The sequence below is a fragment of the Amborella trichopoda genome, chromosome 2 (genome assembly GCF_054954075.1).
Source record: "Amborella trichopoda isolate Santa Cruz 75 chromosome 2, AtrichopodaSantaCruz75HAP2 v2.0, whole genome shotgun sequence".
Classification (NCBI taxonomy): Eukaryota; Viridiplantae; Streptophyta; class Magnoliopsida; order Amborellales; family Amborellaceae; genus Amborella; species Amborella trichopoda.
The window spans coordinates 49,172,696-49,192,193 of record NC_142337.1 but is presented as its reverse complement, the minus strand read 5'-3'; the positions used below and the strand labels follow the sequence as shown (position 1 = coordinate 49,192,193).

General features: G+C 34.2%; 1 protein-coding gene across 1 annotated transcript; it reads left to right on the top strand.

Moving 5' to 3' along the window:
• Window positions 1–4,265: 4,265 nt before the first annotated feature.
• On the top strand, window positions 4,266–6,590 carry LOC18431653 (ARM repeat superfamily protein). The gene has a single exon (XM_006841769.4). The coding sequence runs from the start codon at window positions 4,552–4,554 to the stop codon at window positions 6,304–6,306; it is 1,755 nt and encodes a 584-aa protein (XP_006841832.1). The 5' UTR covers window positions 4,266–4,551; the 3' UTR covers window positions 6,307–6,590.
• The last annotated feature ends 12,908 nt before the right edge of the window (window positions 6,591–19,498 follow it).

The following is a 19,498-nucleotide window of genomic DNA, read 5'->3' as shown; positions in this document are numbered from 1 at the left end:
TCCCCATCTAGCCGTGCAATTTAGATCAAGTGAGTCATTAACCGTTTGATCTAGATCTTACGTTTCAGAATATTTTATTTTTAATTTTACTCCTACGAATTATACGAATATGAAATTTGAAATGTGCCATCATCTGAATGGGACGCATCTAAAAATACTTTCAATAAAATATAATGATCAAAATACCCCTAAAACTTTTAGAGGTATTTTATTCGAAATATTTTTTTATATTTTTTACAGGTGCAAGAGTAAGAGATGAGTGGAAGCCCAAAATTTGGTGTCAAAATATTTTGTAGAAGAAACGTTATAAATAAAATAATGTAGAGGTGTGACATTGTGATTGGGGCCATCTAAATTGTCCATTCATAATGGACGGTTAGATAAGGAGAAGTTTATAAGTTTTATAAAGTAGAGGAAGTATAGAAAGCATTAGATGTGGATGGTTTGGGGTATGTAATGAGGTTCAAGAATCGCTTTTTTAACTTTGACTCTAGTCCATGACACATATTTGATACATGAAGGAAAAGAGTAATTACAGCCTCCTTATACCAAAAAGTAAAAAGTGTGGTTTCTATAAGGTTGCAACTTTAAACAATCCAATTAAGGTGCACTTTAAATTTTTATTATAACATTTAATTTTGTTGTAAAAAATACTTAATATTATCTCAAAATCTATTTTATTACTTAAATAGAAAATTTAAATTCCAAAAATGGTTAAAATCAAGTAGATTTAAAAATATATGAAAATCTTTAAAATGGACGGTCTAGATAATGTGTTGCAAGATGCACTATTTTCGGGACTAAAAAATAATTTTTTTTATATTCATGCATCTCGATGTCGTGATGATCAATTAGATGGTTTTTTCAACATTAAAACGGCATTTCCAATAGATTTTTGAGGTGCATATGTAATTCTACATTTAAAAGTTGCAACCTTATATAAACTTTTATCTGGTTGTATACTTTTTCCTATTTTTTTACTTTTGCTAGATAAAAATCTGGCTATTTTGTCCCTCATTTGGAAATCCAAGGCTTACAAAGTGGATATTTGTAAAGACAGCTGCTGATCTCCACTTTTTTGGCATCCTTTGGATAAAGTTCAAGTGAAAGACAAATTATTTTCTTAATATCGAATGCGAATGGTTATGTACTATATGAGAATCTTTCCCTCACCCTACACAAAACATGTCATCTTCCTAAGCCTAAACCGTCCAACAAAAATTGGGAAAAGGGATGAATCTCAGCCATCCACCGAACTTGACCATGCACGAGATTGTCGCAATGTATCATACATGTGCACACCACTAGGTTCTCTAACCCCCATACCCTAACTTTATTGGGCCTTTATCTTTCTTTTCACCACCCTTCTAAAGCAACCGACCTTTTCTCCTCAAGGAAATACTTACATACCCACTTCCTAAAGGATAAGTTTAATAATTGTTGGACCTTACTGAAATTAAATTCACATGGAGAGCACCATCTTTTCCCCCTAAATTTAGTGTGCTCGCCACATTTAGTTGAGCATGCCAAAGGTTATATTTACGACTACTCTTTGTCTCTATTGAACTGGATGTGGTCCATGAGGACTACCTTCTACCTTGATCTTGCATATGGCCACTTTAGTGTGTCGATTCTTTGTTCCATCCTTTGTTTTTTTCGATTTCCGCTTTCAGACCTGCCTTTCTCGCATGCGCACCAAAATATCCTTGGCAAGTCAAATTCTTGGTTTTTCTTGGTATCCTCATCTTTTCTCTAAATGGCAAAATATTTTTTTAAAATGATTTACACACGGACACTAACTTTTTTTAAAATACCAAATGATCCATAGGTGAAAGTTACAAGGGAAATTATCAAAAATATATATTAATTTTCGTTTTATTGAAAAAAAAACCTGAACTTTCATGAGCCTCGTCCAAAACATTTTTTTTTAATTTTGACATTTTTTTTACCGTAATTACTAGCATTACGATACTTTATGATAGGGCCTTCATTCTAATGCAACTACGGTTAAAGCTATTTTGGTAAAAAAACAATATCAAAATTAAAGAGAAAATGGTAAAAGTTGAGGTATTTTTCCAATTAGACAGAAACTAAGGTATATTTTTCATAATTTCTCAAATAACAAAGAAGATTGGTTAACCCGTATTTTTTTAATTTTTCAAAGTTGCCCCTCGGCTTGAGGATTCCTTCATAGATCATATTTTATTTTGTTTTATTTTTTTTAGTTTTTCTATTAGTAGGGAAACTAAAATTAAAATAAAAACTAACAAAAATACGAAAAAAATAAAATTCAGATCTTCGGACCGAGAGGCGATTTTGAAAAAAGCAAAAAAAATGTGTGTTGACATATCTCCTTTGTAATTTCCACTTATATATGGAGCATTTTGTATTTTAGATAATATTTTAGGCTCACTCTTCTGTTCTTTTTCTTTTTTTTTTTGTCATTCTTGAAGGAACATACAGTTGGAGAAAGTACAATCTCCCTTGCATCTTTAACCTTTTCTTGCTCTTCTTTTGTCCCCTTTTGCAGAGCAATACTGTGAATCTGGTGCTGAGGCGTCCATAACCAAGGCCAAATGTTCAATAATTCTTAAGCATCAGTTTGGGTCCCTAGGCATACCCAATATTTTACTTCGTCGACTTATCTACTCAAAAATAAAATAAAAAATGGAGTTTCGCCCTTGCTTTCTGAAAAACATTGTTTTCGGGAAGCGAGCAACGAATGGCCGGTAACACTATTTGGTTAACAATAAAAGAAATTAAACCAAAAAGTTAAACCCAAGACCAGAATATTTTTGTTTGTCATGGGTGGGATTTTCCAAAACATTTTTTTTTTTTGTGAATCTTTCGATTTTCCAAAACTTTAGAAGCTTTGGAAGGTTTGGAGAATTGAGTTAGAGTGAAAACGGCAATATTTTTCTTGAAAGTTTGGTATTTGCAGCTTTTTGTGTATGTTGAAGATGTCCTAATCTATGCATGCGCCGTAGGCACAGAGAAACCATGTAATCGCCAAATTGATGAGCGAAGATTAAGGTTAAAAGCTTGTAAGAACAAGATTAAGATTAAAAGCTTGTAAGCGGAGGGCCTCTCTTAAACCCTAGAACCAGACCAAGAGAGCCTATACACTTAGTAGTGTATGCCATGTTCACACCAGTCTAGAAAATTTCGGACTCGCCACCCTGGCGAGTCTGGGTATCCACGAGTTCGGTGCTCCTACTTAAAGATCTTTAAAAAAATACAACAAGAATTATAACAATAAATAAAATAATAATTTTATTTATAATATGCTCTTTTTATATACTTCCTATCATTTGACAAAGATTAGAAAGTATTTGTTTATCATGAATACTTAGTTTTATATTTTTCCTTCTTTTTAGATTATTTTTAAAATACCACCGTCACAAAATTGATTTTTTTTAAAATCTAATTTTCACTTCTTTTTTTTTAAACCTCATTTAGATGTATTTTGCTTAAGGGTGCAGTTGGCATACATATGCATCCGTAGGTGTAGAGGTAAGGTGCACGTTCAAATTTTATCATGGTATATAATTTGATGTAAAATGTTCTTAGGATTATCTCAAAATCTATTTTTATATCTAATTATAAAATTTTAAACTTCAAAAATAGTCAAAATCAAGTAGATATATAAACATATGAAAATATTGAAAATTGACGGTGTAGATAATATGTTGTAAAATGCACTATTTTTAAGGCTTAAAATCTTTTTATTTTTCATAGTCATATATGATCAATCAAAGGGTTTTTCATACATTTTCTGATGGATTTTTGAGGGGCATCCGTAGTTCTACATTATAAAGTAGTATCTATTCATAAATTTTTTCCTTTGTTTAATTTTACTTTTGAAACATATTTTTTAAATATTTTTAAAAATTTTATATTTTTATTTTTTAGCGGGCCCAGCTCAGCCAAAGTTCGCAATGAAAAAAAGGGGACAGATTAACGCAGTTGGATAGGGCACAAGCCACACAACAAACAATGCAAGCTCCAATTGATCTACACCGTCCATCATGAGGTACATACATGGTACACCAACAGTGTAACGAACTTGTCAGAAGTATGAGCATATCCACAACCACTGTTTGATTGAGCATCTGTTTCTTTTAACGGTGCTTACGACTTTCAAATTCACCACTCACTCACAATTCCATACTCGCACGAGTCAAAGACAATCATACGTGTGCCAAAACATAGCAAAGCAGTAAATAAATGGGCATGGAAGACATATATGAGCCTCGTGATCAAATAGTAAGCGATCGATATCACCTCACCTTCTTCTCCCTCTGCTTTGAATTTTCAATCAATCATCTTTCGTTCTGAACTTTTTGCATCTTTGATTCTCTATCCTTAATGTCTTCTTAAGAACAAGGAAATACAGAACCTGAAATCCCTATTCTTGATTTTCGGGCTGTTCTTCAATAAATTCCGACCAAAGTTCAGGCTAATTTCACCCCAAATTGGAGGTTTTGATCACGGATTAACCAAAAAAATGCAGTGTGAGAAGAAATTTCAGGCGGATTTTTAACCTGAGGGATGAAAGGAGAGGAAGGCCAAGAACAACGCGATGAAGAGGGAGAAAAGGATGAGGAAAGCCGGGGACCGCCAGAAAACCCAAATTCCAGGGATCCGTTGGCCGGAATCCGGCAACTGGTCGTCCTAATCTCCAGTGTAATCGCCCGAACTTACAGCACAAAGGTATTTTCCATCAAATGGCAGGCCATTCGAAACAAGCTCGACCACCTGAGCTCAGGCCTCGCAACTGCTTCGGGCTTCAACAATTCCAGTGAGAATCCCAGGTTTTCCGACCTAATTCCGGCCGTAACATCGACCCTCCATTACTGCGAAGACCTAGCTCGAAGTTGTACAGAGCTCTCCTATAGTGGGAAGCTTCTGATGCAGAGTGACCTAGACGTGCTTTCAGGCAAGCTCGACCTCCATCGCAGACATCTTGATGAGGTCTACAAGGCAGGGATTTTACCACACAATTACGCCATTATTGTTTCTCGACCTCCTCCTGGTTCTTCACGCCAAGACATGAACTTCTTCGTGAGAGATCTCTTCACAAGGTTACAGATTGGTAATCAAGAAATCAAGAACCAGGCTCTTCTGGCCCTGAGCGAAATCCTTGAAGAAGATGAGAAATACGCTAGGGTGATATCAGAAACAGGGGATATGGATTACCTGGTTAGGCTCTTGGACTCAGAGGACCCCTCAGTCAAAGAGAAAACCACCATTGTCGTCTCTTCAATCGCAGGTTTCGAGGCCTGCAAAAGCCAGTTAATAGAGGCGATGGCGATACCTCCGTTGATTAGGGTTTTGGAAACCGGTGGTGCTTTGGCAAAAGAAAGCTCTGCAACTTCTCTGTACAAACTGACACTGAACTCTGAAAACGTATGGTCTTTGACGGCTCATGGAGGTGTGACCGCTCTTTTAAAAGCGTGTCGACAAAGTAATGGCGCCGTTACGGCTCCGTCAGCTGCGGTTCTGAGGAACCTTGCATCAGTTGACGAAATCCGTCGATTCATGGCGGAGGAAGGTGTCATCCCTGTAATGGTGAATCTCTTGAGATCTGGACACGAAGCTGCGAAGATATATGCATCAGAGTTTCTGCAACTTATGGCGGGAACGGATGAGAATAACAGAGAGGAAATCGTCAGAGGAGGAGGGATCCAAGCTCTGGTTTCCCTTTTGGAAACGAGTTCTTCATTGAAAGCTCGAGATTCAGGGTTTCGAGCCATCCAAACCTTTTGTTCTTCTCCGAAATATGCGTGTCCTTTAATCGGATCTGGTTTCCTTCATCAGGTCCTTGTGTTCTTGAAATCAGGTGAGTTTTCAGGCCAAGAACCAGCACTCAAAGCCCTGCTTAAGATCTCTATGATTTCTGATGAAACAAAGAAAGCCATTGGAGATGCCGGATTGATGGCCGAGCTCGTGAAACTACTCGATGCAAAGAGCCCTGTTGTCAAAGAAACAGCGGCTGAAACCCTTTCTTCTCTTTTGATGCTTTCAAAGAACAGGAAGAAATTTCTAATGGAGGATTACAATGTGTCTAAGCTTCTGCAACTTCTTGATCCAGAGGATGAAAAGCTCATGTTCAAAAAGTTTCTTCTCTCTGCTCTTGTCTCCATAACCAGGAGTAACAGCGGACGAAAGAAGATTGCATCCTCTGAATCTCTGCAATACCTACAAAAACTTGCAGAAACTGAAGTTATAGAAGCAAAGAGGGTCATCCGAAAGCTCTCCGGAAACAAATTGATGAGTATCTTGAGTGGAAAATGGAGAGCTTGAATCAATGGATTCCCTCTACTTTTCTTGTACAATTGTGCTGTTTAACTCCTCTCTTATTAGAACAACGGACTCAAAAAGGAACTCATTGTCCATTAAATCTCTGCCTTTCTGAGGTAACTAGTTCGAGATATTCAGAGAATCAGTGTAGTGTAGCTAAATACCTAATTCTGCATTTGAATTTCACTTTAATTCTTTTTTCCTTTTTTTAGGATTGCTGAGATCTGAGCAGTGTATATGGTATTTTTTAATGTCTCCATAAATGCAACAAAATACATTATTCTCTATTCTTTTCCTCTGTAATTGCTGAACATTCTTTAGATTTGTACTTCGTTTTGAGTCCCCGAGTCTCTGAAAGTTGCAGAGTTGTTCTGCTTATTGGAGAGAGATTTACTCTTGTGCATACTAGACAGTAACATTAGTGTAATAACTCATCTAAAGTAGCTTAACAATAATATTAGAACGACTCTAATATTGTATATTGCTAGGTTTTTGCCGAAAATCTGTGTTAAACCATACTATGCTCATTTGCAACATGGGCGACAAAATAAAGTTGATGGGTGAGAATAACAATTACTTTATTCCAGTCTTTGATTACTCAGGTGCGAACGAACTCGAACCCGCCACGTCCGACGCGCCACCCTAGCAAGTCCGAATATCCTCAGGGGAAAGTCAACTCGAGATCCAAAAAAAATAAAAAATTTATAAAAAATCTAAATAATAAGAAATTTATATATAATATATTTTTTCCAGAAAAGATTAGATGTTGATTTCGCCTGAATAGTTATTTTTACATTGTCCCTGTTTTTTGGATTATTGTTAAAACACACTGGTCACATATTGATTTTTTCAAAACCCTTACTTTTTAACATCATTTAATTGTTCTCTTTTGTTTAATTTTATTTTAAACATATTTTTCTATTTTTCAATATTTTTTATATTTTATTTTCTACACTTTTATGCTTGGCCATGACCCGGCATGAGCGAGTCCCATCCCCGAGTTGTGGTTTCGAACACCCCTTCATCCTGGCGCCAGATATGAGATGTGGATCATTTAAGCACAAATTGCGTTGTCCACTTAATTACCATAGCATTTGTGTTGCACTTTCATATTTCTCCCTCTAATTCTTTCGGCATAACATATCAACATTTCTCCCTCTAATTCTTTCGGCATCACATACCATTTTTTCACATTTCTATTGCCTGTATTTTTTGAACCAGCCAAAGCAGATGTACTTTGCACCGTCCTCCATGTTAGATGCATTGATTCGAGACTTATATGTTTCCTTCTCTGTGATTAGAATTTGTAAAATTACGCAATTTCTCTCAAAATTTTATTTTAATTAAAATTTTACTACTTGTTTTTAACTATATTACCAAGATTAGCTTGCTCCTCGGGAGCATATACTGCATAACAACTCCCTCAGTCAAAATAGATTCTTGGGAGAATTTCTTTGATTCAAAATTTAGGGATCCATATAAATATCATCATATGATTAATTTTAAAGAAAGAAATGTGGATTATGAGTTTTTGAACATCGAGATTTGTTCCTCAAAAAATTGGATGGTTCTTGTGCAATCTTCGGATGTCATGTATTGTAGACACATAGAGAGTATAACTTAAATTTCTTTCTTTTTGTGGATAGATATTATACTCCTATGGGAATATAAAATATTGGGAAAATATATCAATACCTCCTATTTTAAGTTTTCATTTTACAAGAGACCCAAGGTTTTAAAAGATATCTTTGAGCATAAAAATGATAGATTTTATTTCTTCTAACCCCCTGAACATTTTAGGCCAAACAAATCTAAAAAGACATATATTTTCTAAAAACCATCATCTCAAAGTTCTCTCTCATTCTCTCTCCCGCACCCTTTCTCTCTCTCCGTCTTTATCATATCTAACCCCTCGCTCTCTCTCCTCTTTCTTTCTCTTTTCACATTTCACATCTCTCTCCCCTCACAATCCTTGCTCCCAAAATACACAGTTAGTATACAGAGAGAAAGAGAGATGTTTGGATAAACACAAGGAGAGAGAGAGGTGTTTGGTGGTGAGAGGTTACCAGGACGAGAGCGTAAAGTATTTTGATAAACACGAGAGGAGAGAGATGCTTGATGGTGAGAGGTTATCGGGAGGAGAGAGAGAGAGAGAGAGAGGTGTTTGGATAAATATGCGAAGAGAGAAAGAGATGTTTTTGGATAATACGTGAGGAGAGAGACAGAAAGAGAGAAGTTTGGGGTATATAAATGAAGTGAGAGAAGTGATTAGGTTTAGAAAGAGCATGTCTTTCTCACATTTGTTTAGGTTAAAAAATATATGTACGCCCTTGCTATATCGATACGTCCTTACTATATTTGTTCACACTCCCCCTCAAAATCGAGATGATTTGAAAGAAATCATAAAGTGTTTGTAAATAAATTGCGAAAAGTGATGTGGAGAATGAGATTTTGTAAAGAAGCTTGTGAGCTGAGCAGTGGAAGCACATAGGGCAGATAAATTATGCTTATCAAATATTCTTGACGAACATGATGATAATGGACTTCAATATATTTGGTACATTCATGAAATTCTAGATTTTTGAACTATATATAGCACTCTTGTTATCACAATAAAATGGCATGGGAGTGGTAATAATAACACCCATGTTTGTGAGCAACCAACGGAAAACAATTTCAGTGGTAATTTATGTCATAGCTCAATATTTAGCTTCAGTAGTAGATTGGGCAATACATTTTTATTTCTTACTTTTCCAAGATATAAGAGAATCGCATAGGAAAATGCAAAATCATGTAAAGACTTGCGATCATTGGGTTACCTGCAAAATCTGAGTTTGTGGATGCCCTGAGCTTAAGCAAGGAAGAAGATGAGAAGAATAAAGCCTGGTGACAAGTATCCCTAATATAACAAACGATGCGCAGAACAACAGCTAGAGGAATAGAACGAGGAGCACTCGGAAACTGACTAACCATATGAATTGCGTAAGCAATATCTGGGTGTGAAATTGTAAGATGTATTCGTTTCCCAACGAGTGATCTGTAAAAGGTTGGATCAGGAAGAAGTTTACCATTGTAGTTCAAAATTTAGCATTTAACTCAATAGGGGTATCAACTCTCTATGTATCATCCTTTAGTCGAGCTTGTGAAATAATCTCTTAAGCATATTTAAAATGTGAAAGCAAGCCGCAAGGCGAATAAGTGACTTCTAACCTAAAAAAACGGCGCAAGAACCCCAAGTATTTCATTTCGAATGTTTGTTTGAGCTTCTGTTTAATCTTATGAATTGTCCCCATAGCATTGCCAGAAATGATCATGTCATCCACATATAGCAACAAGAGGGCTCACCCTTAAGAAGTTTCAGACACAAATGGGGCTTAGGTCGTGATGGCTATGTCGAAATCTAACAGAAAGGACATCACTGCGAAATTTCTCAAACCAAGCACGGGGTGCTTGTTTGAGTCTATAAAGAGCTCGTCGAAGTTTACACACTCTATCTTGAGAATATGTAATTCCATGAGGTAGCTTCATATAAACTTCATCATCAAGATCTCCATTGAGAAAATCATTTTTTACATCGAGCAGATAAAGGGGTCATTATTGGATGGAGGCTACTGAAATCAATGTTCGAACAATAGTCATATGGGCTATTAGGACAAAAGTTTCTACAAATCAATCCCATATTGTTGGTTATAACCTTTTACAGCAAAACAAGCTTTATATCATTCAATGCTGTCATTAGCCTTTCTTTTGATTTATACCCATTGACATCCAACAATTGTCTTTCCTTTTGGAAGAGGTACAAGATCTCAAGCATGCATGCGATCAAGAGAATTTAACTCATTTGTCATTGCCAGTGTCTACTTAGGCTGATTTGCAGCTTCTTTGTAGGTCTGAGATTCATAATAAGAATGAACAAAAGTGAGAAAGCCTCGGTGCTAAGGTAAGAAGGTTTCATAGTTAGATAAATGGGCATGCGTGACAGAGATATAGGTGCTTCATCTAATAATAGGAAGTGGCACAGAGTCAGCAGGTGCAGGTGTTTGATTAAGACTGTCAGCAATTGGTTGAGCTTCTTCTTGGTCTTCGAGTTGAGGGACAAAAGATGAGTGTTTAAGACAGATTGGAATAGAACCAGAGAAAGGTACTGGAAATGAAAAAACTCAGAGGATGAGCTACAATCTTATTTTTGAAAAAAACAAATATGCTCAGAAAACAAAACATGTCTGGATACCCAAAATTATTTGGTCATAGGGTCATAACATTTGTATCCTTTTGGTGATTAGGATAGCCTATGAAACAACATTTTACAATCTTAGGGGATAGCTTGTCTCTCTCAGTTGAAGGTAACAAAACAAAACAATTACAAACCAAACACACGTAAAAGTGAATACAGAGGTGATCAAGTGAACAATTTTGCAAAGGGTTATTGGGATAGAAGTGGGCAAAGAGGTGCTCGTGATGATTTTTATGCTCTGTAACATCATTTTGTTCTAGAGTATAGGGATAGGTAATGTGTTTAATGTTTTTGTCAGTGAAAAAGTTATGTTGCAACCCATTGAGATATTCCCCTCTAGAATCTGAGCGTTTTAACTCTTGTAGAAAATTGGCTTTCTACATATGAATAAAAGTGAGTGAAAATTCTATAAAGTTTAGTGTAATTATTCATAAAGAAAACCCATGTATGACGAGTATGATCATCAATAAAGATCACAAAATATTGTGTTCCACCTTTAGATAGGATAGGTGCAGTCCCCCATACATCAGTATGTACAAGATCAAATAAAGACGATGAAATAAAACTACTTCGAGAGAAGGGTAAAGCATGAGATTTTGCAAGCTTTCAAGTTTCACAATGTTTGACATTAGTAAAGCTTTTATTTGCAATAATACCAAGAACATTACGAGATAGTAAAAATTGCAACCGAGAAGATGAAATGTGACCAAGGCATTGATGCCACCAAGATGTGTCATCAATCGCAGAAATATCAAAGATGGAAGAAGTTAGCATATGAAGAAAGTCCAGGTAGTATAGATTCCAACTTTATGCCCAATCCTAATCATCTTCTCTGATTGCCAATCCTATATGTGACAACCAGATAGATAAAAGGTAACATTATAATTTGTGCAAGTAATTTGACCAACAGATAAGAAATTCATGGTAATTGAAGGAACATGGTGGACATCAGAAACACTTAATTTATCAGAAGGATTAGAAATAGGGGATATAAAACCAAATTTTGAAACTTTCATAGTAGCTTCAACAACAGTATAAATAGTATCAAAAAAAGACTAACAATTAACCATAATTGACTCATTAGATATCATATGATGAGAGACTTCTGAGTCGATCAACCAAGAAGTTGAAATAGAGTTACCTTCAAAGGATGCAGTGGATTCAAAAATCAGGCAAGACTGCGAAATCATAGGCTGCAGTTGATCCAGTGTGTGTCATTGTGGTTAGAGTCCTACTAATAATGTGTTGTGGAGGTTGAATTGATTGATTTGTAAGAGCAACAGCAGCTAAGATGGGTTTCTTCTTCTTTGGGCATGTGTACTACATATATCCAAGCTCTCTAGAATAATTACATCTAATAGAAGACATGTTCTTTTGAGGAACATAGGAGGAATTTTGTTGTTGTTTAGCCACAATTGGTCTTTGGGGATGAGTTGCAACAAATATCGTTTATCCCTTAAAAGGTGAACTAAGGGATTTAATCTTTTGCTTCTTCAGCAATTAACTTAGAAAGGGCTTGAGTTAGAGTAGGGAGAGAGTTTCTATGTAACATGGCATTTCTGATACTTTCAAATTCTGGACAAAGTGCCATTAAAACTTCAATAACTTGAAACTCATTTCGAGACTTTGCAAGTATTTCTGCATTATGATCATCTTTAATTGCAGGTTTCATGCGTGTAAGAGCATCTTAAAGCATCTTCATGGATGAATAGAAAGCCTGAATGGACTGCTTTCCTTGTTTGAGCGAGAGAAGTTCCTGTACCAGTTGGTATTTTCGTGCCCAGTTAGTCTGATGATCAATCGCTGTAAGAAAGAATCATGCTTCTTGAGCAGTTTTGAAGTTGCTTAAATTGATTCCTATGTTGCTCTCTAAGATCTCATCAACCATACTATAATTCTAGCATTATTTATTCTCCGCCCTTCTATCTTTATCGGATCATCAAGTTTGTTCTCGGTTTTATCGATGTATCCCAATAATCCATTTCCATAGATTACACTTCAAATAAAGGATGCCCAAAAAGTGTAGTTTTGTCCATTAAGTTTAATAAGTACAAGTTGATAAGAATTTGATTTTTCCATGAAGAGATACAAGACACAAAAATAACAAGATGGAAAAAGTAACAAGATGTAGAAAGGAGGGTTCCAAGAGGCAAGAATATCAAGATGAAAAAAAAAGAAAAGAAGTCAGGGTTAAGCACATGTTTTGTAAAAGAGGATATAAAAATGCATAGAGGAGACTAACAATAAATAGAAAAAGGTGGAGATAGAAAAAGATGGTGCTTTCCTTGAGATAGTAAAGGACAATGAGAGAGAGACGCAAGACAATAGGTGACAACTAGCAATGAATGACCTTTCCTTGATATAGTAAAGGATAGATTATTACAAATAGAGTAAAAGGAGGAGAGTCAAGAAAACAAAAAACAATTGAGAGAGAATGGGAGAACAGCGCAATGAGAGAGAAAAACAAAGAACATAAAACAATAGAACAGAGAGCAAAATAACAGAAAAGTTAATAGAGAGAAGAGAAGGTTACTTGACTTTGTGTATATACTGTTGGGTATATGTGGCATTTAAAGGCCTTATGAGTGTGTATTGAAATACTTTTATTATAGTGAAACATAAACTCAGTGGCAGTGTGGTCCCTCGAAGACCATACTAAGTAAATGATGTTTGCTTACACCAGACTGTGCTTATCGTTCTAGGCCAGTCGGTTGGAAAACCCAAGGTACCTGGGCATAAAGAATTAATCGATGAGGTTTTTTGGTTAGGCCTTGACGAGGTCGGAGCTTATGCCTAGATGAGTGAGCCGAGAGACTATGTGACCCTTGTGTGTGATGGTAAGCCTACAGAGACAAGGGTCAAATCCTAATCTATATTCCATTACACAGCATTTATATTGATAGATCGTTCGGAAAGGCAAGTTATCTACCTTTTGGGTGAAGCGTATGCACGTACGAGAGATACCCCTATACACCATAGAGCTATGGTTGCATCAGATCGTGGTGACCTTGACTCATCTCTTGGGGAGGACCTGTAATCTACAGATTGGGATTGTGACCCCTTGACTCATCAGCCAGACTTTGGAGACCCGCTAGTGAGCCTCTGCTTGGACTGTGGGTCACCGAAAACACTGGGTCGGTTTTATAAAGCATGTGCGGTCTGTAGTCTACAGTTGAAGGTGGAGTACCCCGTGATCGTTGATAGAATTCCTGAACCATATGAATCCACTTCCCATCATATTAACTTAATTGCGTTCATTTTATTATTAACTTATTTTAGATTTATTATTTGAATTTTTATAAGTCATTTGATATTTTATTTCTTATTTTTGGACATTTAAAAATGAAGTTATTAATTTACAAAGTTATAATGTTTTAAAATTTATTTTGTTTAATTTTAAAATATTTATTAAAAAATATATGGGGGCCCATAGTGCACATGAGCCCTCCATGTGGGTATTAGGTGGGGCCCCACATACCCACATACCATACATGGGTGGCACGCCCCACCCTTGGATACCTTTTCTTGTTGCTTTGTGTTTAAGTTTGTTAAATATGGTAACTATATCTTGTAGCATATGGTCAAATATTGATTTGGAAATATTGACCATATCTTATCTTGATTATTGAAGGTATATATAAACTTGATATTATTTGAAATATTCTTATGGAATATATGAGATGGATAATGCAATTTTATGGAATGCATGATATCTTTAATGAATTTAATTTATTTAAATATATTGATGGGAAAATGGTTTAAGGAAAAGGGGATAATGGTTCATGTACCTTTTATAATATTGATGGCCCATCTATGGAATGAATGGTTCAGATTTCTCACCCCACAAGTCATCTTGATCAACAGTCCATATTCAATCTCAAGAAAGAGGCAAACTATGGGAAATCCTAAAGAAACCCTAGTCCTAAATTTCACTATAAATAAGGGTGCTCTTCCCTATCTCTATACACCTCTTTGTCTCCTCCCTAAAGGCCACGCCCCTCTCTCTCCTCTTAGGCTTTCCCTCTCTAAACCTCTCTCTCCCCTAAGACCCATAGGGGGCACGCCCCAGCCCTAGGTCTCATTTTCGCTCTCTCTTGACCTAAAGATTTAAGGTTAAAAAAATTAAAGTTTGAACCTAATTATTTTGGAGTTAGGGTTTTGTAAAGATTTAAGGGTGGTTACCTAGTTTGGCCGAAATTAGCTTTTCCGGTTCGAGATTAGACCGCTGATCCCGCGCCATTGGATGTGGTGACTCGATGTGGGGTGTAATAAGCCCGGTTGAGGTAATCTCCGACATCTTCCTTTTTACTTTCTTGCTCTTTTATTTTATATTCTCAAGCATAGTATTGGTTGAATAAATGGCATCAAGTGGTTGGTGGTTGAGTTTTATTTTATTGTTGTGCTGTTTTATTTTGAAATATTTATTGATTGTAATAGGACCATCTGTAAGTGATCTTATTGCTAAAAAAAAAGGAGTGATTATTATCGTTAAAAAAAGAGAAAAAAAAAATGTATTCCCTGACAAAATATCACATAGGCCTTTCTTTCATATACAATAACCTGCAAAAATGCATGATTGGTCTGATCAGCTTTCAGAATCACCAATAGAAAATGAGATTTTAGATCTGAGGATGATCGTTCAACAAATCACAAGTCCGTCAAGAAACTAAGGCAAAGATTAGATTTTTATTTGATGGTTTTGCAGGGTGGTATTTAAAGACAGATCTAATGACTGGTAACCAGCTAGCTCTGTTACCATATGTAGAAAAATTGTGTTCTCTTCATGGTTCAAAAAGATGTTACAAAGGTCTAATTTAAACGAAGAAGGAATGCATGTAAATTCAATATACAGGTAATAGTTGCAAAATGTGTAAAATAAAATTTCTATATAATTTAGTATGCAGCCATGCCCTGTGCCTTAAGTAATATTCGATTGTTATATATGCACGCCCTTGCTATTTCTATACACCCTTACTAGATTGGTTCACAACCTTGACATTAATATATAATGAAATCAAACATCTAAAAAAATCATATTTGTGCCATTTGTATGGCTCCAAAAATTGCACACACCTTCTCTTCATCCCAATAATCAGTATCCAAAAAACAAAATTCAATTTGTACCTTAGATATAGTCAAAATGAGTCCCCTGCAACCATGAATCTAGACCATCCATTTGGTGAATTTTAGAATTTAGGCCTTTATAAACATATATCATTTTTTTCCTTTTTTAACATTTTTCATCTAATAATAATAAAGCTATCTAAATATAACTAGAAAGTGTATAAATACTTACCAAGCCCTAAATGTATCACCAAAATGGATAGCCTATGTTACTTGGTGTAAAAAAACACTTTATAGGGATGCATTTTAAAATTTTGCTTTTCTATGATTGAACAGAGTGTATTTTTAAAATCAATGTCAACCAAATGGCCCTAACATAATTTTTAAAGATTATTTCATTGTATTACTATAGAATGTTGCATGAAATCACTCTATTTATAAGGATTGATTTCACACAACCATTCTCTAGTAATATAATGAAAGGATCTTCAAAAACAATGTTAGTGTCATTTATCTGACCCCATTTTTTAAATATACACTTTTTTCTTTCTAGCGAACTTTAACAAAAAAAGTAAAATTTGAAAACACACCGTAAAAAAGTCATTTTTTAGCTCAATCAATATATGTTGTCCATTTTTTTTAGATGCTTTGATTTAGGCCTTCAAAAGAAATTTTTTTCCCTTTAATTTTTTTTTAGATGGCTTTATTATCGTTAAATAAACAACATTAAAAAAGAAAAAAAAAGTTGAGTTCGTAAAGGCCTTGAAATTCACCAAATGGTTGGTGTATATCCATTGTTAGAGCGGGACTTATTTTAACCAGATCTAAGATACAAATTAAAGTTTGTTTTTTTTTGGAAATTGTTATTGGATTGAAGAGAGGGTGTGTTCAATTTTTTGGATCATACAAATACCACAAACATGATTTTCTAGAAGTGCAGTTTTATTTTATCAAAATGACATGGTGATAGGTGTGGTCTGTACAAGGTTGCAACCTTAATTAATTAAAGTAAGGCACACCTCTAAACTTTGAAATTAAATGTAATTTGGCATAAAACTTTAATTTCATATCTAATTATAAAAGGGGCGGTTTCTATAAGGTTGCAGCCTTGAACAATCCAATTAAGGCGCACCTCTAAATTTTATTATATGTAATTTTGGTAAAAAGAACTCTTAGAATTATCTCAAAATCAATTTTCATATCTAATTATAAAATTTTAAGCTCTAAAAATGGTTAAAATCGAGTAGATCTATCAATATATGAAAATCTTGAAAATGGATGGTTTAGATAATGTATTGCAAGATGCATTATTTTTCGGACTCAAAATCTTTTTCTTTTCATATTCATACATCTCGATATCGAGATGATCAATTAGAGGTCTTTTCAACGTTAAAACCACCTTTTTCGATGGATTTTTGAGGTGCATCTATAATTCTACATTTTATATAAAACCACCTTGTATAAACTTTCTCCATTATAAAATTCAAAACTCCAAAACAGTTTAGATAAAATAGACCTATAAATACATGAAAATCTTCAAAATGAACAATCAAGATAATTTGTTACAAAGTGCCTTACTTTTTTGACTTGAAATCTCTTTTTCTTCATATCTATATATCTCAAGGTCAAGATGATTAATTGGAGGGCTTTCCAACATTGAAGCAACTTTTTCCGATGGATTTTTGAGGTGTACTAGACTTCTATAGTATAAGGTTGTCACCTTATTAAGCATCAGCCTACTAGTTGACATCTACAGTAAATGCCTAAAGGCCAATATTGAATTTGGGCCAATCTAACAGTTATGATTGTGTTTCGTATTTTAATTTTAGATTTTTTTCTACAAATATAAATCGCTTAGAATTCAGAGTGCCTATTCTTAATTTCAGAGATATTTTGATTAATTTATTTTTTGTAAATTATTTTGTTTATATTTTATTAAGATAGAGTAAACGCCCAAAGGCCCAAATTGAATTTGGGCCAATCTAACAATCATGATTATGTTTCGTATTTTAATTTTAGATTTTTTTCTACAAATCCAAATCATTTAAAATTTGAAGTGTTTATTCTTAATTTCAGGGATATTTTTATTAAATTATTTTTTATGAATTTTTTTTTTTATATTTTATTAGATGCGCCTCAATGAGAAGAGTGGACGTTTCAAATTTCATGTGATTTGAATTTTCAGAAAAATCTTAAAATTCAAATACAAAATGTAGTCGTGACCATTCGATTGGCCCATGGTAGACATGATCTAGAAACTAATATTTGTGGTATTTGTATGGCCTCAAATTTTGCACACACACACTCTTTTTATCTCAATAATTAATCCCAAAAAAATAAAAGTCAATTTGTGCGATAGATACTCTTTTTATCCCAATAATCAATCTGAAAAAAGAAAAGAAAAAAGAAGCCAATTTGTGCCACAGAGATTGTCGAAATGAGTCCCCTCCAATAATGAATTTAAACCATCAATTTGGTAAATTTCAAGATACAGACATTACAAACTCAAAATCAAATTTCGTTTTTAATAAAATTATGCTAAAGTTGTCTAAAAAGTATGGAATGGAAAAATCATTCCACGATTTAGATCTATGTATCTGATACAATAGATGACCTATATTAATTGCGCTAAAAAACACTTTTAGGATGTGTTTACAAATTATATATATATATATATATATATATATATATATATATATATATATATATATATATATATATATATATATATATATCTATAGGAAAAGTCTTCCCAATGCCTATAGATGAAAATGAACAGTGATTTCACTTGCTCTCATCACCGTCCAAAGTTCATCGCACGGTCACATATTTCCGGTAGTGTTTCATTTTTTATTTTTTTTATAAATCAGAATAATCTAAAATTTAGAGAGTAAGTACATCTTAGTGATGCACACCGAATAAATATATATATAAAAATAATCTGTGAAAATATAATTGACCAAAATACCCCTAAAATTTTACAGGGGTATGTTGGTCAATGTTTTTATATAAATTATTTTTTTGATATTTTTTATAGATTCGCCTATTTTTATGAACACATGTTCCTAATTTCAGATCATTTTGAGTTCTAAAAAAATAAAAAAATAAAACACTATCACATAATCGTGACCGTGTGATGAACTTTGGACGGCGATGATGGTAGGCGAAATCACTATTCATTTTCGCATATAAGCATATATATATATATAGCCCATGGGTTGACAGCTACAATGTTAGCTAATGGTCCAAATTGAATTTCGGCCGATCTGACGGTCAAGACCTTATTTTGTATTTGAATTTTTTATTTTTTTTTTACCGATCCAAATCATTTTAAACTTTAGGCATATATTCTACCTAAAGTTTAAAATGATTTGGATCGGTAAAAAAAACAATTTTTACCAATCCATGGGCTAACATTGTAGTTGTCAGCCCATGGGCTAACATGATCGTTTCCTATATATATATATAAGAAAACTCTTATCAATGCCTATAGGAGAAAATGAACATTGATTTCGCCTACCCTCATCACCATCCAAACTTTATCGCACGGTCACAATTGTCCAATAGTATTTTATTTTTCATTTTTATTTCTACCAATCCAAATTATTTAAAATTTAGAGCGTATGTACATTTTAGTGTGGCGCACCTAATAAAAATATGAAAAAAATAATTTGTATAATATAAATTGGCCAAAATACCCCCAAAAATTTATAGGGGGTATTTTGGTCAATTTAGTTTTTACGAATTATTTTTTGCATATTTTTATTAGGTGTGCCTCATTAAGATGTACACACTCCAAATTTCAGATCATTTTAAAACTACTTTTTCTGATAATTTTTGAGGGGCACCTGTACTTCTACATTATAAGGTAACATCCTTATATAAAAGTTTTCTATA

Coding starts and splice junctions, on each gene's coding strand:
- LOC18431653 (XM_006841769.4), top strand. CDS start 4,552: ATGAAAGGAGAGGAAGGCCAAGAACAACGCGATGAAGAGGGAGAAAAG.